This window comes from Brassica rapa, chromosome A07 (genome assembly GCF_000309985.2).
Source record: "Brassica rapa cultivar Chiifu-401-42 chromosome A07, CAAS_Brap_v3.01, whole genome shotgun sequence".
NCBI classification, from domain to species: Eukaryota; Viridiplantae; Streptophyta; class Magnoliopsida; order Brassicales; family Brassicaceae; genus Brassica; species Brassica rapa.
Window position 1 is genome coordinate 18387640 of NC_024801.2, and position 21148 is coordinate 18408787.

At 31.0% G+C, this 21148-nt stretch overlaps 3 protein-coding genes and 1 long non-coding RNA gene across 6 annotated transcripts; 2 read left to right on the top strand and 2 right to left on the bottom strand.

The window, feature by feature from the left end:
• Positions 1–55: 55 nt before the first annotated feature.
• Positions 56–12807, bottom strand: LOC103831388. Of its 3 annotated transcripts, XM_033274423.1 has the most exons (8): positions 10814–12798; positions 10326–10400; positions 10102–10188; positions 9811–9984; positions 6868–7041; positions 6703–6756; positions 5890–6036; positions 4791–5793 (listed from the first exon to the last, which is right to left on the bottom strand). In XM_033274423.1, exons 1-8 carry the CDS (start codon positions 10817–10819, stop codon positions 5350–5352), a joined length of 1161 nt encoding a protein of 386 aa, XP_033130314.1. In that variant the 5' UTR covers positions 10820–12798; the 3' UTR covers positions 4791–5349. The 3 variants fall into 3 exon arrangements, with proteins under 3 accessions (XP_033130316.1, XP_033130315.1, XP_033130314.1); XM_033274425.1 differs by lacking the exons at positions 4791–5793; positions 5890–6036 and adding an exon at positions 56–304 and having other exon boundaries at positions 10814–12596; XM_033274424.1 differs by lacking the exons at positions 6703–6756; positions 6868–7041 and having other exon boundaries at positions 4781–5793; positions 10814–12807.
• Positions 707–2575, top strand: LOC103830113. Its single transcript, XR_625691.2, has 2 exons — positions 707–2133; positions 2372–2575. It is a non-coding gene; the product is annotated as an uncharacterized LOC103830113 (long non-coding RNA).
• Positions 12808–15374: 2567 nt separating the features above from the next.
• LOC103830115 (1-acyl-sn-glycerol-3-phosphate acyltransferase 2) lies at positions 15375–18610 on the top strand. Its single transcript, XM_009105820.2, has 11 exons — positions 15375–15630; positions 15849–15971; positions 16095–16134; positions 16210–16283; positions 16587–16646; positions 16816–16893; positions 17012–17170; positions 17346–17471; positions 17704–17796; positions 17910–17996; positions 18066–18610. Exons 1-11 carry the CDS (start codon positions 15553–15555, stop codon positions 18318–18320), a joined length of 1173 nt encoding a protein of 390 aa, XP_009104068.1. The 5' UTR covers positions 15375–15552; the 3' UTR covers positions 18321–18610.
• A 276-nt stretch (positions 18611–18886) lies between these two features.
• LOC103830116 (early nodulin-20-like) lies at positions 18887–20559 on the bottom strand. Its single transcript, XM_009105821.3, has one exon. It carries the CDS (start codon positions 20498–20500, stop codon positions 19655–19657), a length of 846 nt encoding a protein of 281 aa, XP_009104069.1. The 5' UTR covers positions 20501–20559; the 3' UTR covers positions 18887–19654.
• Between the last annotated feature and the right edge of the window lie 589 nt (positions 20560–21148).

Below are 21148 nucleotides of genomic sequence, written 5' to 3' on the forward strand. Positions count from 1 at the left end.
CCCAAAGGCCAAAACCAACATTGCTTGAAGTCACTTTAAATGCCATGCCGAAACTGGCGCAATAAAGTTTGAACCAATAATACCACGCAAATGTCAGTAGGTACTCTTCACCGCCAAAATCCGACGGATGAATCTTCTGTGAGACAGTTCGTTTGTTTCACAGAATGTCTGCGAACATATATGATGATCATTCCAAATTTTGGCGAACTTCTTGGAAATGAAACAGAATATCTTCTCTCTTTTCTCTCCACCGTATCTCCTATTGTCCTCTCCACAGTCTCTTAGATCATCTCCCAAAAAAACTCTATTTTAAAGTTTCCAAAATTTTATATTTAAAGTTTAAAGGTGTTCTTCTCCAAAATCAAAACTTCAAATTCCATTTCAAAACTTTTTATATTTTATAATATGATCTTTATATTTGTCATAACTAATTTGAATTCATAAAATTTTTGTAAATAACTAGCACATATATAAACATAATACAACAATGTTAATTAATAAAATATTTTATTAAATTAAAAATTTAAATAAAAATAACTTAATTAGTATTAAACTTCAAACAAATAGCATACTATTTCATAAAATGATTTTTGTAATGCATATATGATATAGTAGTGCATTTCGAAGTAAAAATGGCTCTTCTCATTTTTACTTTGTAGATTACGAGCTAAAAATTGTTGAAATCGGGTAATATTGATACTTGTAAATACATTAGATCGGAACAAGAAAGTAAAAGAGAAACATAAAATATTGCTAAAAGACTAATTTTTTCTGATGATATTAATACTCGTGAATATATTCAATATGAACAAGAAAGAATTGTACAAAAAAAACATCAAAAACAACAACAACAACCATCTTCAGTTACACAAAAAAAAGGGACAATATTTGAAAATTTTGAAAGTTCCGGATCAAACTTACATGACTATTAGTAGTGTTGTAATATTTAAATTTGTGTAATAGTTATGTCTTCATGTAATTTTAAAAAATCTTTTTGTTAAGTTTTTTCTTGTATATTATTGTTGTCTAAATCTAGCTTAAAACATTTTAAATCTTATTTTAAATTTTTATTTAACTTTATGTGTAAAATTTAAAAACTGTAAACAAAATTTAAAATATTTATGAGATATAATTTAAAACAATAAACAAGAAAATATTTATGAATCATAAAGAGGTAATGTGTGATATATTAAAAACAAACTAAATCGCAAATACTAAAAATTCCAGGGTCAAATATCTGTTCCGCTCCTTTTTATATCTATAATTAAATAGAGAGTTGTAAATGTATAATTTTATATAATTATTACTTTTGAACATATAATTTTAAATATTTTAATTATTGAATTACTTACAAATTATTAAATTAATAAAATATAAAATCTTTATTAAAACTAAAATTTTATGTTTTATGAAATAATAATTAATTTTTAAAATTTATAGAACATATAGTTTCACTATTATTTTCTTTTTTTCTTATGATATGTAAACGGTATTTTTATGAAAGCAAACTTGTATAGGTTTTTTTTATAGATTTATTTGTATTAAATAATATGGACGAAATATTTGTAAATATCTATAATTTTTTGCATATTTGTATTTTTCGAAACAAAGCAAATAAAAAAACAAATATCTGTAAACTATAAAATAAATCATAAATACTAAAAATTATGGTATTATCCGGAGCTCCGTGCCCACCCCTAGTCCAGCCAACTGTACAGTATTCTGCCAGCTAATATATATAATACCCTAAATAGCAAATACTAACAAAAGAAACTTTGACTGTCATGCAAAAACAACATATTTAGTCAACTCCATAAATGTGAATATATATACATACAATATATTTTAATACTTCTCTTACCCAATATAAAAATATTTTACCAAATATGGAAGATTTTATTACTGTAAATTAAGTGCAGGGTTGAAAATTGAGACTTTCCTTGCGAAAAGAGTTCTATAAAAAAAGAACAATTCTTCACGGTTGACCAGAAACAATAGAACAGAACAAATTTTATTCGTAGTACAATACTCTAAAACTACACATAATGGGTATCACTAGAATCTCTCTAACTCTGTCTCTGCTAATAGTATTAGCAATTTCAATGTCTTACAACAACGTTTCGGCCGTGTCAGGTATGTTGTATCTTACGAATGATGCTTTTGTGTTTCATTTATCCTTATTCATTTTTAAGAACAACATTAACGTTAATGTAGTTGATTAGTTTCCTATAAATTTTACTCATAGAAAATTATATACTATGTGCATAAATGGCAATGCATATGTATATTGTTTAAGGAACTTCGAGAGAAAAACATTATTTTGACATGTAAATATAGATTATAATATTAACGTAGAGTTGTATATGTGCAGTGATCGAACCAGCCAAATTACCTACCCGTTGTTTTCACCAATGTGGTGGAATCTATGATGATCATGCATGCTTCACTGACTGCATACCCAAAGGGTACGATCATGGAATGTGTAGGAATGGTCGTTGCTGTTGCTTCAATGATAATTGATCATACTCTCGATATTTGGCGAGTTGGATTTAAGATTTTAAAATATTTACTATTTTATCGTAGTTGTTTTCCAACTTCTGGGTTATGAAATAAAAACATGATTTATTAAATTAGCGCTTTTGTAGCCTAAATATTTTCTTGGAAGGTCTCTGTTTTCCTATGTTACATGGAAACGGAAGCGGGTACGTGGAAGCGGAAGCGTAAGGAAGCGCAGAAGCGAGATTTTTTAAAATATTAGGAAGCGGGTACGTATTGGAAGCGTATATCCATATTTAAATATATATATATATGCAAAAAAATTAAAAAATTAGGACTAAAAATTATATGATTTAAATTTGAAATAAAAAATTTATTCATTTATAATAATTTTGAAATGATTTTATATTAAAACTGTAAAAATACACATAAATTATGTTTACAAAAATATTATATTAATTATTTTTAATACTTCATAAATAATTGACACAATATGTTTCAATATGTGCTATATCTTTAATAAAAAATCTCAATGCATAAAGATAATTTACAGTATTATTTTTGATATTTGTATATTTATAACTCAATATTCATTACTATTAATTTTTTTATTTTATATAGATTAAAACTATGGTTTTATATTTTATTGATATACATTGTATTTTTTTTTTAAAAACGGAAGCGTGATTCCAAAACGGAATCATAAGCTTCCAACAGGTTTTTAAAGAGAATATTTTAGAAACGTTTTGGAAGCGAGATTCCGCAAGCTTCCACGAGGTTCCGATTCTGATTCCGGTTCCGAAGCGGGAAGCGGACGTCCGATGAAGCTTCCGTGCAACGTAGCTGTTTTCTACTTAAAATAGTCGATATTGTAGTAAATAGAATTAACTCCAGTCAGTCAATAAGATAGTTTAAACTAAAGAGAATATTTAAGTCTTAAGCTAATTGAAGAGAATACCACGCCACGTCAGTTAAGCATGGGCACTGAGCGTATATCCAAAAGTTTTTGGATTATCCGTAATCAGCTCAATCACAAACAAATATTTATATGTGAATCGTTTCGATCCAAAAAATTTCAGATATTCGGAAATCAGTTTGTCCGGATATGCGGAAGTCGCAATATCTGAATTTATTTTCAATATTCCATCCATTATATTAAAAATAATAAAATAATATATAACATTAAAATTAAATAAGCAAACCTTCATAATATCAATTTAAATAAAAATAATAATATCATACTAACAAACTAACATCTTTGATAGAAATTGTAAAGCAAAAAAATCAATATTAACAAACCTAATATGAAAACTCATATGTTAACATTCGACTCAACATAAAAATTAAATTGGGTATGCAATAAGCCGAAACAAAAATTTGAAAAAAACAACTTCAAATAAAAAGTTAACCAAATTATATCATAAACTATGTATAGATATAATGGTTTGTATATACAGTTTTATTACATGCCTATAAATATACAGATCAGAGCTCTAGCTTTCTAAAAAAAAAATTGTGATTTGTTTCATTTTCTAAGGATACCACATTTTGCGATTTGCTTTGATTTGAACCCTTACAAACATATCTAACTTTTTTTCTGATAGAATCAGAACGAATAACTAACGGATATAATCAAATTAGGATAATATGCCCAGCCCTAATGTCAGTGCTCTCTTTAACTAACTAAAATCCCGTTGACAAAGATGTTATCTCTTTTGCATCAGTAACTTTTGTCTTGTAGGGTTATAACTTATAAGAATGGGTGATAGTCGATAGATCATTCTTATTTTTATTTTTATCTTGTAAATTTAATAGATCATTTGTTATTTAAGATGAAAATTTGTACTTACTATATGTACAAACATTGTTGCTTGTAATAGTTATTCTCATGCAGAACAAGTTTGGGCAATTGTCAATAATAGCACATTTTGAAGTTTATGTCTCAAAAATAGCACTAGAAGGAGAAAGTCATAAAAATAACATTCATTAAAGGATAAAATATCTCTAATACCCTTGGTTTAAAATTAAATAAACAAACAAAAATAAATAAAAATAAATAAAATAAAAATAAAAAAATAAAAATAAAAATAAAATAAAATAAAAAATAATAATTTTTTTTATAGTTTCAGATTACATGTTTTCAGATTCGAAATTTTTATAATTTTTTTTTAAATTTTTTTTTTTTTCAAATTTTCTTTTTATAATTTAAAAATACTTTTTGAAACTGTTTTTTAAATTTTTATTTTTTATTTTAGTATTTATTTTTTATAAAATTTTGAACCCTAATTCCAAAACCCCACCCCTTAACTCTAAACCCTAAGGTTTGGATTAATTAACCCAAGGGGTATAAGTGTATATTTACCTCTTTAATGAAACCTATTTTTGTGACTTTGAGCCTTGAGTGCTACTTTGGGAACAAAAATTTGGTTTAGTGCTATTCTAGTCTTTTTCTCAACAAGTTTTTCCCTTCTCTTTGTTTTGAGTTGTTATCCAGGCTGGTTCGGTCTAAAGGAAAAGTTAATAGTAAAAAAATTGTTTCTGTAAGAACACATACCTACAGATTCTCATAACTCACAAGATTCCCAAATGCATTTAACAGAGAAATTGGAAATGGTTATTTTGCTATCAGTGGCCAAACTGCTACTCGATCACAGAATCATAAGCCCATTATTTAGGGGGAAACTTAACTTTATTGACAGAGTTTTCACAACTAAACCGAACAAAGTTTTAAACAAATTTACTGAAGAAATAAAAATATTAAAAGAGAAATGATAAATAGTACTGTTTTTTACAATGACTTATTCAATTAAAATTTTAAATTATTACAAGACGAATCTACAATTTTAAAATAAACTAAATAATAATAAAGAAATTCAAACTAAAACAAATAAAAATCAACCTTACTGTTAGAGGTACGACTCCAGAATGTGTATGAGTACTGAAACCTGGTCCTCCATAGAAAAAATGGGTCCCCCATTCTTCATCTATATCCAAATTCTTGATATCATAATATTCTTTTTCTGCATTTGTCTTTAATCTTTGGATCGGCTGGAAATTGTTACTATCCACAATCTCCAGATTCCGGAAATAGCTAGCTTTTCCGAAACCTTCGAAAGGGAATCGACCGGAGCCCATTTGGGTCTTCGTGTGTCTACCAAAACTGTGAGAGTCTACTACTTCACCGCCCCAATGCACTTCATTTGCGTAATCTAGATTCGTGAAAAGCTCCGATGGCCAATATCCTATTATCAAATTATCTGCTCCTAAACTCAACCACCAGTTTCCCTGTTTTTGATCCTATCATTTATTTAATTATGTTTGTTAATTAGAACGTACAAATAAACTGAATGTACATATGTATATAACTTTAAAAGACATATATTGAAAATTTACCTTCCAAACGTGGACGGTAATCTCATATTGTTTACTTCCAAAGATAGAAACAGGACTAATGGCACCTCCCAGTACAACACTTCTACTCGTTTGTACGAAACCGGGACACCTGAGGTTATAGCATCCTGTTGTTTGGTATGCGTCACTCTATAAAATGAATATATTAATGTTATCAACATGAAAAAATCATAAACCATGTTATTGTAATATTTGAGTGAAGGTTCACCAGAATTTCAAAACTTATATTCCCTTTTCTATCCTTTCTTGTTTCAACATAAATGTGTTACCGAAACGCAATATGAACCAGTAAGCTTATAGATATAAGCTTGTGCTTTAAGAATTCAACTAACTATATAAAAGTCGCCATGAGAGAGTAAGGTAACATCAACAAACCAAAAAAAGTGTATACATTATTTTGATTTTTTGCTTTAATTGATTGACTTTATTGTGAACGGTATTATAGATTATGAATCAACTTGAGTTTGGTATTGTTCATGTTTCGAAATTTTATTATCTTTTCATATAATTTATTTCTGTTTAATTTATTTTTATTTCAAATAAAAATTCCGATACACTTTAAAATGTTAAAAATACAGTAATTAGTTTCTAGTAACTGTACACTTATAAATTAATAATATTAATCTCTTTTTCTATAAGTTTTACTCCATTTAACGTAAGGTATATTGTTACTCTAGAGTCTAGATTATTTTCAGATTGATGATGATTAAGAGTATAATATATAATAACGTATGTTTGGTAATGTAGCATAAATAATATAAATTGCTGATAAAATAGATCATGATTCATACGTACCGTCCAATAAATAAATAGTCTTGGCTTGTTGTCGGTATACAACTGCGGATACACCTAATAATTGAGTAATTAAAAATATATAATATATTAATCACATGTATATAATTAAAATAAAAATGGTTAAAAATATTTAAATATTGTATAATTCAAAAAATTATAACAAACCTGCCACCCAACTTCGATTGTGTTAAGATTGTTCGTCTCATATCCTCCTGAGCTGATCCAGATTTGTGAGATACTTAGCTCAATTTCTTTGTTTTCTACTTTTGGATCCCATATGTTTATCGTAGCTTTAGCTCCATATAATTTTGATGAGACATCCGTAGATTTCTCTGCATACTGTATATATATCATTTTAAACCAAAAAATATTTTAAATAATTATTTTAATTTTGAAAATAAACTTTTAATTTATCACGATACTATAGAATATAATCTTACACTTGTTGACTATTTTTATATCCTTAAAAACCTTATAAAGGATAAAAAAAAGTCTTACTATGTTTTTGAAAATATAAGTGAATTATTTGGTCAAAGTAACTCTTAATAATTATAATTGGATATTATATCTATAAATATTCCTTACAAAAGTGGTTATTTACTTTTAAGATATCAAATATTATGTTTACAAAAGATTCTCAGAGAAAAATGAATAATGAATTAGTGTTGAGTTCATTTTCAGAATTATTAAATGACGGCATGGAAAAATGAATTGTTCCCAGGCCCAACCAAGTATAAATATCTAAGCTTAGGGCCGAGTAGCGTTTGTAAGAAATATTTAAATGATTTTTCTTAGCAAGACCTAGACAGAAAAAATTGTTATTTGTCCCGGCCACCTACATATGTTGGCCTGTTCTGATAGTCCCATGAAAAGATTATACATAACAAAATATTAAGTTAAAGATGATAATAGTATATCTCTAAAACCATTATCGAATAAGTATAATTTTATAATAAAATTATTATAATATTGGCAAGTTTTAATCGATTTTTTGTTGAATCATATCAAAACAAAACCATCCATACTCAGGAAGCTAGCTACTCAATCTCTTCTCTACACATATGGAGGCAGCAAAACTCAGCCGTCCATCTCACAGGATTCACCCCAACACAAACAACTTTCAACAACATCGACATGACATCCGCAACAGAATCAGTGCGAGAAAATTCAATCCTTTCTCTAATCTAATTCTTTGTGTATACTTTGTTTTTATTTATTTTTTGCCAAAGTATCACCTAGTAGGATTCTGTAATCCTAAACTTTGCATCTATCTTATTAAAACTGAAGTACAAAATGAGATTGTTTGAAAACATGTATATGAGTTTAAAAAATAAGAGTGTTTGGTAATATGGATTGTAGTCTTTTAAAAAAATATTACTTTTGTTTGGAAATAAAGGTAGTAGTATTTAGCAAAAAAAGTAATGGGCTTATGTTATTAAGAAAAATTGAAAGTCCATCATATTATAAGAAATTATCTATTTGGGTCAGTTTTAAAATGAGTCAAATCATTTAAACTTTTTTTTCAAAACTAATCATAAAACAAAATTTAAACTTTATATACATATTTCAAATCAAAATAATAATTCAAAATTGATTTACATCATAAATTAATTGAAAAATATACATATATTCAAAAATGAATTTTTACTAAACTCTTTTTCAATAACCATTACTTTTGTTTGAAAACAAGGATAGTATTATTAAGCAAAAAAGTAATGGGCTTATGTTATTAAGAAAAATTGAAAGTCCATCATATTATAAAAAACTATCTATTTGAGCCAGTTTTAAAATGAGTCAATCTAATTGCCTAAAACTTTTTTTTCTAAACTAACCATAAAACAAAATTTAAACTTTATATACATATTTCAAATCAAAATAATAATTCAAAATTGATTTATATCATAAATTGATTGAAAAATATACATATATTCAAAAATGGATTTTTACTAAACTATTTTTCAATAACCATTATAAAAAATGTTGCCAACATATATATAAGAAAAATACAATACGAAGCCCAATTTGAAATACCAACTCAAATTATGGTTTTTATATTTCATATTAAGTTTTAAAAATATAATATATGTAATTATTTATATGATGGTACATATAAAATACGATTAATTATATGATGATAATATACGATACATAATAATGACTAGGGATGGACTTTCGGTTACCCATACGAGTTTGGTTCTGATCGATTTGCATTTCAGATTTCCGGGGTCAAAGATTTCAGCCCTATTAGGATGTTTCTAAATTTTGGTTTGAGTGTGATTCAGACCTTTGCGGGTTTGGTTCGAGTTTGGATCCATTTAAATTATTTTTAAAGGTTTAAATCATTATATATTTTAAATTTCTCAAAATCTATAAATAAAATAATATATTTCCTATAAATTTAAATAAGATATGTCAGAATACCTAAGCTTAACATATCAATTGGCATTTAAAATTTTTGGATACAAAATCAATAAATATTTTAAGTATTTTTGGTGATTTGAGTATACCTTAACTATTTCAGATATTTACTTTTGACTATCTATATATATTTTCAAGTATTTAAACCAATTTAAAAGTATAATTCTTGATGTTTTATATACGTTAAATCTAAATATAATTACATATATAAGTATCCGAATACTTCGGTTTGGATCAGATTTGGATCTCTAAATAACAAAACTTTGAATAATTTGAATATTTAATCAATTTATGTTCGGGTTTGGTACTATATTTTCGGATCGGTATCGGGTCTGTTCCTCGGATTCATTTTGCCAAACCCTAATAATTACATGAAAAACAAATATCAACATATTTTTCAAAATATACATCCGCGCAGGCACGCAGATTAAATATTAACATATTTTTCAAAATATTTTGCTATCAATTTTGGTTCGGGTTTGGTATTACACTTTCAGATCAAGATCGGTTTCGTTCTTCAGATTTTGATTTTTTTCAAGCACTAATATTAACATAAAAAACAAGTAGCAAAATATTTTTGAAAAATACACCCGCGCGGGTGCGTGGGTTAAAATCTAGTTATTATTAATATTCACAGTTTAGCAAAAAAAAAAATAGTGATTTAAAAAAAAATATAGATTAACTATTCACCTCATGTGTAGTCTGTGTAGATGTGTTGTTGCCAGGATATTCACTAGCGTCGTCCTGTCGCATGGGTACGGTCCCTCTGGGGCATTTTGCAATACTAACATGCGCTTCTGTCGTTCGCCATTTGCTGTTTGTATTTGATTTGGTCGTTGTTGTAGGAATTTTTGACGGGGATTCCTATAAATATTTAAAAATTAGAAATGTTATTTGTTTTACTTCTTAAAATATGGGAAAATTGATTATCTAGATAAAGATAAACTGAAATAATTTTTAGAAGTTATAAATCAAGCACACCTGAAACTTGTGATTTCTTAATAAACTATTATCAAATGCTGGTTGCTCCTTTCTGTCGACGCATTTAACAAGACCGCCATCTGAGCTCTGTACAAAAATAAATGTTTAAAAGGTGTAAAAAGTAAATAGACAATTATTATTTTTCATCACTTATTCAGTAATCTTAACAGTACGAATGAAAACCTAAAGATTGATCAAGCAAAAGGTAAACCCTAAAATAGTACCTCAATGTAGTAGTCTGAATGAGCAAATGCGATGAGCGTAAGAAGATGGGCGACCCGTAGAATAATCAGCGTGATCTGTGAAAATTAGAGCAAATAATACACACGAAAGGCTGTTAACTCCTTTACCGTCTTAAACTTCAAAGATGCTTCTCAAAATATTATAATATAATTGAGCTAATTTCCAAGATTAATCTAGATCACTACTAAGCCACAGAAACAACGGTTCTTGGAAATGTGAAAATGAATCAAGATTGTCTTTCTCAGAGCAAACTCAAAAGAAATGAGAAGCATGACGAAGATCCGTTTACTATTCAAGCAATCCATCATTTGGTTCGGTTCGAGTAGGCAAAAACAATTTGAGAACCTTTGTTTAAAACAGTTGTAGATAGAATTAAGCTCGTAACCTAATAGATCTACACGTCTAAAAATCAAACCCTACTGAAAACGAATTAAACCTAAAATCAATAAACAGAAACAGGAGAATGTACCTTCATGGTAATCTAAACAGGAAACTCTCTCTTAGTGTAGACCTTGAAGGAGATTAAGAACTACTCTTACACGAGAAAGATCTTCTTGTTTTCTTAGTGTAGTTAGGAATCTTTTTTTGTTTGTTTGATTCCAAGAGCCGAAAATCTCAGAAAAGAACTTTGATTTATTGAGATGATTCAGCTTCTCTCTCTCACTGGTTTATAAATCAGTGGTAGTCTGTGCCTAGCTCTCACATTCTCTGTATCTCTTTTCTTTCCGGATTAAGAATCAAGATTTGTCGCATAGGTTGGGCAGTTTCGAGCCATTTAGGGCAAAAAGTTATGGGTATATGTTGTTTTCCAGTATAAAGTATTAGTAGTAGTATTTCAATTTTCAATGCATAAAAACATTTTGACAAAGAGAATAAAAGAAAACATAATGACAAGAACACATTTACGGAATAAGAAAAAGATGGAAAGTACATATAAATTTTCTTACGTATAAATTTTACTGCATCAACTCAGCAATGGTAGTTTGATGGGAAAAAATAGAACTTGGAGTAAAACGTAAACCCATCAGTTTTAGATTCAAATCCTTCCAGAAATTTAATTGTCATTTGATTTGTTTGGCAAACAGAATAAAACCATGTTTTAAGCTTTATTTCAGAAATCTGGAATTGGACTAGTCGTCGATACATGAATCCCCTTGAGAATATTTGGGTTTCCAGTCTCACACTCAAAAAATAAAAATTATACTTGCATAGTTGCATCAACGATCTTTATGATAATTAACATTTTGGTGAGTTTTAGTTTTTTCTGAGGTGATTAGAAAAAAGAAACCCATGCGAATATATACACCAGCCCGCGCGTGTCTACTTCAACGACAAAACAAGAACGATTTTGGAAAACTATGACGTTTACAAATTATTATACACGGGCTATAAACAGATACATTTTTAATGGATCTTGGAACATTCGAAAATAGAAACCTGCATGCGGAGTGAGTCTCTCTCTTCAATTATTTTATTCGGTTGGTGGAACGAGCTTTTATATCTGCGGGAACCACATTTCCTTTCTTTAAACTGAACAGATTAATATAGTACTTTGTAACAACATGTGAAATGGATTTTTTTTTTAATAAGTGAATAGATCCAGACAAGTTAACTAGAATATATGTGAAATTAGGTCTATCATCACAACGGAAACGCAGAGCTGGCAAAATTGTTTTGGTTCTGAGTTTTTTCTTTGGAGGAGAAAGAAAATACAGAAATTAGAACAATGAAGTTTAAGTGTATTAATGAGGAAGACTATTTTTGTGTAAAAATTTAACAATTGAGCTGTTGCATTGAAGTCCCACATGCACCCATTCGATAAATCATTAATTTCGAATTAAATCAATCCAACTAATGCCTGATTGTTATTGATTTATATCATTATAACTTAAGTTGCGCAAGAATATAATTATACACTAGATTTTCCAAGCGCGGGTTTTTGGATTATATTATAATACAAAGTCTTATTATATCGAAAATATAAATTTTAACAGTTATATAATCTATGAATTAGTTTATTTGATATTTTATATGTTCACTTTTACGTAAATTTTTTTAGACATGATAATTATACCTGGATCAAAAAAACAAACCGAACTGACACGAAAATATAACTTTAGTTCAGGTCCAGAGAAGATAACCTATTGAGTTTTTTTTGGACCTGCATGTCTTTGTTTGAGTCTGGATCCTACCCTAAACCCGATCATAAATATGTTGTGTTTATTTGGTATATTTGGATATTTTGAATATGTTTCCGGCATTATGAATATTTTTTTTTAGGTTTTTGGTTTACGATTATAGTTTTTGATTTCATGTAAAATTTTTAAATTAAATTTTTTTTTTGAGTATTTGGATAAAATTTTGGGTATTTTCAATCCAGTGTCAGATTCTGAATAAGATTTTGAATTTTTAGGTATTTGAATTTTTTGGGTATTTGTTTGGAGTTTCAAGTACTTTCCGTGTTTCAGATATTTTTCAGATTTTTTAGATATTTCGAATCTTTTTAGGATCCTAAATACCCGAACAGATGTGGACCCATTACGTCCATATCGGGTCCAACAACCTTTTGATATAGATTTTTAACGTTATTGTACAAAAACATGGTTAATGAAATATTTTTTAAAAAACTCATTTTTAAATATGAAAATATCTATCAAACTATAGACGGTTAAAAATTTAGTATATAATATGATATTTTAATGGGAAAATTTATATATGATATGATTACGTTATTATAAAGGAAAGATAAAGTTAAAATGTACACATATATGTCGTGTAACTTCTCTTACTTTAAATTATATATTATATGATAAATGATAATATAAAACATTAGTTTCAATGCTTTTATGATTAAAAGTCAAAATGGTAAACATAATAATAGTAAATTAGTAATGATTAAGATTTAGGAGTGGTATTTGAATAAATAAAAGAATTGAATAAAGTATTGTTAGAGAAATATATGGTAACATATTGTTAGTCTAAGTTTAAGGTAAGACCAAAAAATAATGAGTTAAATAAAAGGATCCAAACAACTTTGTTAGTTAGATTTTTTAAGACTCCTCCCCTTTTAATAGTAGAGTAAATTAGCTAAATATACTAACAAAGGTGGGATATCATTGAATGGGGGGGGAAATGGTAATGTTGGGCGGAAAAATTGGAGAGATATAGGGTATGGAGTGTAAATAGAGGAAAAATGGTGCGTAGGGAGTACAATTTCTCTTAATAGTATTGATTTTGTAACTACATTTCCTTTTTGTTATTTGGTCGTCAATAATCTGAATTATTGGCCTTGTTTAATTGAGCTCAATGCGAGTTATGGACTAACACCGAAGAAAGAAGAGTTTTAAGTATCAAAAACATAATAAAATTTTAAAGACATCAAAATTTGTATTATGTTCTTGTAGTATAGTGATTTTGAATTCACATTTTCTCTGAGGAACATGGTTAAAATCATTCATCATGCAAGGGAGATTTTTCTGCTTCGGGCTACAAAAATATGGGTCTCAGGCTTGATTGAGCCTAGCAAACAAATCGGTAAGATATCCGATCGTGAAAACTGCATTTGATTGGCCTTGCTTCCATTTGATTGGCCTTGCCTAACAAATCAATTTAGGCCATATGATATTCGTTGTAATCTTTAGTATATATAGCACAAATATTTACTTGTTTAATAACTTGTATTTTGAGTGTCATGACTGATGTCTATTAATTAACTTTGTAGTTTCAGTGAAATTAGGCTCAATCTTGGCGCCTTTACATTTCATGCTCAACATTATATTCCGTACTGCAAACAAAAACAATAGTAGTATTTATGACTGCGAATGTATATAAGAATGCGTTAAGCAGATAGATATACGCCTCTAGTAGATTTGCCGATAATATGTGGAAAAACATATTGAGAACAGCATGTGACTCTGCTACATGTATCAAGACAAATGATCTTACACAAGAAAGTTGTAATTAAACTCAACAACCAATCTTTGTTCTTTTGTGATCTTTTTCCCTTTCAAGCAAAACATTTTGGAGAATATTAATAAAGTAGAGAACAAAATGCATCTAGAAATAATAAATAATACGAAGATTAAATTTTTTTCTTTAGTTTTTTTTTTTGCTTACCAAAAAGCACAGGTTACTGATCTTTAGTTTTGTTTATATATAAAAAGAAAATTTGGTTACATAGATCAACCACTTTAACATTATTCTTTTGATTTTGAAAGAATGTTTGAACTTTACTTTAATACAAACCACGAAAGATATTCTCACACTTTACACCGCACTAAAAAATCTGAACCATGTCGATCATGTAAATGACAATTACATTAGTAAATGAAATCCACAAAGAAGTTAACAAAAGAAAATGATATCATACGGAAGAAATTTGGAAGACTTAACAGTTAACATCCACGATAGTGTACAACGCATTGCGAAAATGTTTGCGACAATATTGTTTCAAGGAAGAATTCACAAATAGTACTTCTTAACATTCAATTATTTATATCAATTTACTTAGAAAAAACATCTTGCTTTTGATAACATCGTGCATGATTTTAAAAACTAAGGTTCAAAAAAAAAACTGGTTTACGTGGCTAAACCTATAGAAAACGCCTAAGGATTTGTTGAACATTACTAAAAACTATTAGAATCATGGTTAAAAGTTACAAGTTTGGTTAAATCAAGTAACGGCAGTGTAGTGGAGAAATGCTTTGCATATGTAGAGTAGAGATCAATTCTTAGCTAATACGCATATACTTTTCTTGGCCACTTCAGAAACTCAAATATATTGGGATGACATTTCCCTTTTAACTACTAAAGTCAGTGTTAAACTTCCCAAACCTATAATTTGTATTACAAATCCACCCACAACTATATAATTTCTAAAGTAATTCCACATCTCGAATTGAAATCACAGATCAACTGGGTATATATTGTTAAATATAAGAGATAAGGGGGACGTTTTAAAGAAAGAAAAGAAATAGAGGAGCTAGACTGAAATAAAAGAGGGAGTATCCTCGTGATCATCATCTCCGTATAATATATAAAATCAAATCCAATCGGTCTCAGTTTTTATCTGTAAAGTTTAATTTCGCGATTTCCTTTTTTTTTTGGTTGGGTTTATTTTTATTTTGGTCCTTTTAAAATTAATCAGCAAGTTGTGTTTGGTTAATGTGAATCTGGGAAACGAGGACTGTGTTGTGTTGGTTGGGTTCCATGGCGATGGCAGCAGCAGTGATTGTGCCTTTGGGGATTCTCTTCTTCATTTCTGGCCTCGTTGTCAATCTCCTTCAGGTGGCTTTCCTCAAACTCTTCGATTCTGTTGCTGTTCTGATGCGGCTTTTGAGAGAGAGAGAGAGTGTGTGTGTGTGTGTGAGAACATCCTTGAGAGATGCTAAACATCCTTATAGTCTGAGAATGTTTTGTCTAGGCCGATAGTTTCTAAGGATTTAGGGCTGCAGGAAGAGCGAGCCTTGTCTTGTCTCTGAACTTAGTTTCTTTTTATAATTCAGGCAGTTTGCTATGTCCTCGTTCGACCTCTGTCTAAGAACACATACAGAAAGATCAACCGGGTGGTTGCAGAAACCTTGTGGTTGGAGCTTGTCTGGATCGTTGACTGGTGGGCTGGAGTCAAGGTTTTTATATTAGTCAAAATAACAGATTTGGACCTTATGTAGATTAGTGTGCAACATGACCATATATGTAGATTTACTTTTTAAAGTTTTATCACTTACTCTGAAACTTCCTTATTGCCCTAGATCCAAGTCTTTGCTGATGATGAGACCTTTAATCGAATGGGTAAGTTCCTGCTTGTTGAGTACTGAAATATACAAGTGTTCTATTATCTGTAACTTCAGTGACTGTTCCTTCTAGGCAAAGAACATGCTCTTGTCGTTTGTAATCACCGAAGTGATATTGATTGGCTCGTGGGATGGATTCTCGCTCAGGTACTATGATTTAATCTCACAGTTTCTAGATAATCCGTTTTTGCTTCACTGCATAAATGGGGGATCAACATAGACTTCTTGGTCAGCAAGCTTGTATATGTTGTACAATGGGACCATGTGTTGCCTTATCTAGTTTCTAGTGAATATAGATTCTCTTTGGTAGAAGGCGTTACAGTCCCGAATGTTCCCACTGATGAGATAAGAAAGAATATTGCATCATAATAATTTCTCTAACTGGCTCAATGTTATGCTTCTTGCATCTATTAATATATTGTTCTCGTCTTTTCTTTCCTTTCCTAGCAGAGGTCAGGTTGCCTAGGAAGCGCATTAGCTGTGATGAAGAAGTCTTCCAAATTTCTCCCAGTATGTGAATCTATTAGTTTACTGATGTGCTTTATAGATTTTAAAGAACGTAGTAATCTTGAATTGTATTTCTGAATACCTGCTATAAGTTACAAACTTGATAACTGCCTTTTTATTTTGTTACTTACACTAAAGTATTCATAAACATAGAACTGTTGCACACATACAGGTCATAGGCTGGTCAATGTGGTTCTCCGAGTATCTGTTTCTTGAAAGAAATTGGGCAAAGGATGAAAGCACTTTAAAGGTACGGGTTTGCTCATGTGCAAAATGCTTATTAGCACGTTATACCTCATTGATTAGCCTGAAAATGCAGAATCTTCATTTCAAGATCATGAGTTATGTGTGTTTATCTAAATTTACAGTCAGGTCTTCAACGCTTGAACGACTTCCCACGGCCTTTCTGGCTAGCTCTTTTTGTGGAGGGAACCCGCTTCACAGAGGCAAAACTTAAAGCAGCACAAGAGTACGCAGCCTCCTCTGAGTTGCCTGTCCCTCGAAATGTGTTGATTCCTCGCACCAAAGTAAGTTTTGTTGTTTTCCTTTTTGCCCATTCCTTGGTGGGCAACTTGATCTCCTCACTGAAGCCTTTAACGAGCAAAATGACTACTACTATGATTGATCCAAATCTCAATCCGTGGTATGGATATTGTGTTTTCTGTTCTAATTACTAGACTTTGGTTTGTATTTCTATTTCAGGGATTTGTGTCAGCTGTTAGTAACATGCGTTCATTTGTGCCAGCCATATATGATATGACCGTGGCTATTCCAAAAACTTCTCCACCCCCAACGATGCTAAGACTATTCAAAGGACAACCTTCTGTGGTAAGCAAGTATAGAAAATATGAAGAGCTCTTCGTTAAGTAACATATAGTTGTTACACAGCATTCACTTCACTAATCACTATACCATTTTCTTTTCACTGCAACTGAAAGGAATATACTCCTTTTATCTTGTGGATGTCACGTTTGATTCCATAATATGTTAGAAATCATAGTCCCAGAGCGAGCTTTCTGTGACTTTCGAAATTTCCCAAAACCATTGTTGCTGGTTTCAGGTGCATGTTCACATCAAGTGTCACTCGATGAAAGACTTGCCTGAATCAGAAGACGAAATTGCACAGTGGTGCAGAGATCAGTTTGTGACTAAGGTAAATATTATGTATTTTACTGATTTTTCCACTTGAGTCGAGATTCAGTAGAGAGAAGAAGCTAAGAGAAAAGGTTCATTTTGACACAATCTAATCTCGGCTCTGTGATACAGGATGCACTGTTAGACAAACACATAGCTGCAGACACTTTCGCCGGTCAGAAAGAACAGAACATTGGCCGTCCCATAAAGTCTCTTGCAGTGAGTCTCCTCAAAACATTCCCTTGGCTCCATCCATAACAACTCACAAATCTCTTCGTCCTTTTCCAGGTGGTTCTGTCATGGGCATGTCTACTAACTCTTGGAGCAATGAAGTTCTTACACTGGTCAAATCTCTTTTCCTCGTGGAAAGGCATCGCATTATCAGCGCTTGGTCTAGGCATCATCACTCTCTGTATGCAGATCTTGATCCGCTCCTCTCAGTCGGAGCGTTCAACACCTGCCAAAGTCGCTCCAGCCAAGCCAAAGGACAATCACCAGTCAGGACCATCCTCCCAAACAGAAGTGGAGGAGAAGCAGAAGTAAAAAGAAGGATCGAACGGATCAAACACCACAACAAGAAGCGTGTCAGTTTTGTTATAAGAAACAAACCCCAAGTGAATCCCTCCTTGATATCATCACTCCCGTTTTGTTCAGCTACTTCAACTACTACTATTACTCGGCCAATGTCTCTTAGTCGATTGATGTAAAGGGTCGTGATCCCTATAGACCTTGTGATTTTTATTTTTCTCAAGTGCATAGGACTTGTATAACTTTCTATTATTAGATTGTAATTTGGGATGATTTTCCTTTTCTAGAAAACATTTGGTCCAAAACCGAAGTAAACCGAACTGACCGAAATGATAATTTTTTGTTTTCAGTTTCACATCTCGTTTAACTAAGAAGAACTGATTGGCGTGATTGAACTGAAAATTTTGGTGTTTGGTTTCACATCTGGTTTAGCTAAGAACTGACCGGCGAACCTTAAAAATTCAATCGGTTTAGCAGAAATTGATCGATTCGACAACATTCAACCGAATAAACGAACCAAATATCGGCAAAAATTGAAATTGATCGAATTTTATCCGATTTTGATTCACCGAGTTAACTTAATAAACCAAAATTTGAAACAAATTCGGTTCAGTTCGAAACACATAATGATGATACACAAAACCGAACCGAACTATTCAAATTTCAAACCGAACTGAAATATAGTTTGGCTTCAGTGACATTTTTTCAAAACTGAAAATAACCAAAGCAGAAATGTAACAAACGTTAGAAGAAAAAAACTTATTGCAACCTTTCAACTAATGTAGCATCAAAAATAACAATAGAACCAGAAGCAACAACATAATCTGATGCAGGTTCAAAAAGAAACTACAGAACTAGATGCAGCATAACCACACTCTTAAAGTGTAACCAAAAGATGCTCAGTAAAAGTAGTCACCAACTATGGAAGAAGCTGATCTTTTATCCATTATAATAAAGCTTGCGTTGCAATAGATTCTCCTGCTGCGTCTTTATCTTGTTGTTCTGATGCTGCTACGCGTGTACAAATAGTCTAACTTAAAACGTTACTAGCGTGTCAGAGTTGTACGACATAGGTTTCATTATCACACTTCTACAGTCCCAAGAGTTCAAGATATTAGATACGATTCAAAAGGAATGTTATGCTCTGAGTGTGATGGTCAGTCATACCAACTAGAGGCTGGTTTTATTTTTCTTTTGAATTTTATTGAATATTCTGCTCTTATCAAATATACTCTACAACGATGGTGGTAATAGAAAATTACTCTCAAAACAAAGTACTAAAGACAAGAGAGACAAACAATAACTCTACACTGGAAAAAAATCTTAAACCAGACAAGAAAAAGAATGGGTTAGTGTTTGAACGTCTTCAACCAGTTGTTGAGGCGCCCCATAGCTGACAAGTCCACCTTCTTCGGAAAACTAGAGAAAGCAACAGCTTCGGGTAGTGGTCCAACTATCACTCGAAGTTTAAGCCCAGCCTCGCAATAACCCGAGTGTGAGGTTACAAAATAATGAGCTCCTGGTTTTGTAAGCCTAACAAGATCTTGTCCTGTCTTGTGCACGGCTACCGGAGACGTTGGGTCGCAGGTAATGAATTCTAGTTCACCGCTGATTTCATAGACGTTGTTGACTTCGTTGTCGTATTCGAAAAGCAAAGTATCTCCAACATGAAACTGTTTCTCCTCACTCCACTTGTTGTAGAAGTCAATGTCGTCATAGACTTTCCATCCTTGTGAGTTTCCGACCTTGTAAGTCTTTCCGTCAGGAAGGATCTTGCTCGGTGGTGGTGGAGGAACCGGACGTGACGGGTCATGGATGACAAGAACTTCGAGTTTCTGTCCCAATACGCATTGAGCTTGGTTTGAGGTGATGAAGTAGTGAAAACCTGGTTCCGTGAGGGTCACGACATCGTGTCCTGTGTTGTAGACGGCTTTAGGAGACGAATAGTCGCAAAACTCGTATTCCAAAGAGCCAGAAACATGAGTCAGGTCGTTGATGTTGGGATCGTATTCAAAGACGAGAGAATCTCCCACGTGGAACTCTTTATGGTCGGCTTCAGCCCAAGCGTAGTAGACGTCGTCCTTGGCAGTCCATCCCTCGGAGTCTCCGACTTTGTAGATCCTCGCCGAGCAGAATACCGTGAAGCTCATCATCATCGCGAACACGAAGCCGAAGATTATTGTTCTAGTCGCCATTATCTACTGAAGATGAACAAGAAAGATTACAAGTATGATCGAAGAGAGAAAGTTTTTGAAGCAAATATTGAACTCAAGCGTTGATGAATGTGTGAATGTAACAAAATAGAATACCTTAACCCTCCTTATATAAGGTTTCACAGATCTTATCTTTCCTTTTCAAATATTTTTCTTTCTACTTTATTTCCTTTTTAATGATCTAAACCGTTTCAAAAATACACCTATTTAATCTAGAAAAGGAAATAATCACGTTCAAAAAATCTCTAATACTTTTCTGATTAGGTTCGTTTATGATTTCTAGTTTACCTAATATCATCAAAAATCTTATTCTTCGTTCACAAGGAACAATTTGATATCTGTTTTATTTTAGAACTAATAAAAACACCGATAGTTAATATATTGTTGTTTCCAATTAATTAATTTTCTTAGAGAATAACGGGCCAAGTTTCATGCGAAAAGTATTGTGGGCTTTTCTATATTTTTAATGTGTTGGATTTGGTTCGAATCACTGTATATTCAAGTTAATACTTTAATCAAAAGACTTTTTTTTGTCAGGTTAATACAGTTAATGTAACTAATTAAAACTATAAACCGACAGTTCTATTTTTTTTTCTACCCTAAAACTAAAACCTTGACGGCTTTCTCAGG

Excerpts from the sequence above, each read along its gene's own strand:
- LOC103831388 (XM_033274423.1), bottom strand. Across the intron at positions 6,037-6,702 it reads GACTATTTATTTATTGGACG|AGTGACGCATACCAAACAAC; the intron begins GTACGTATGAAT and ends TTCATTTTATAG. Across the intron at positions 5,794-5,889 it reads TTACCGTCCACGTTTGGAAG|GATCAAAAACAGGGAAACTG; the intron begins GTAAATTTTCAA and ends AATAAATGATAG.
- LOC103830115 (XM_009105820.2), top strand. The coding sequence starts at position 15,553 with ATGGCGATGGCAGCAGCAGTGATTGTGCCTTTGGGGATTCTCTTCTTC. Across the intron at positions 15,972-16,094 it reads ACTGGTGGGCTGGAGTCAAG|ATCCAAGTCTTTGCTGATGA; the intron begins GTTTTTATATTA and ends TTATTGCCCTAG. Across the intron at positions 17,997-18,065 it reads GTCCCATAAAGTCTCTTGCA|GTGGTTCTGTCATGGGCATG; the intron begins GTGAGTCTCCTC and ends GTCCTTTTCCAG.
- LOC103830116 (XM_009105821.3), bottom strand. The coding sequence starts at position 20,500 with ATGGCGACTAGAACAATAATCTTCGGCTTCGTGTTCGCGATGATGATG.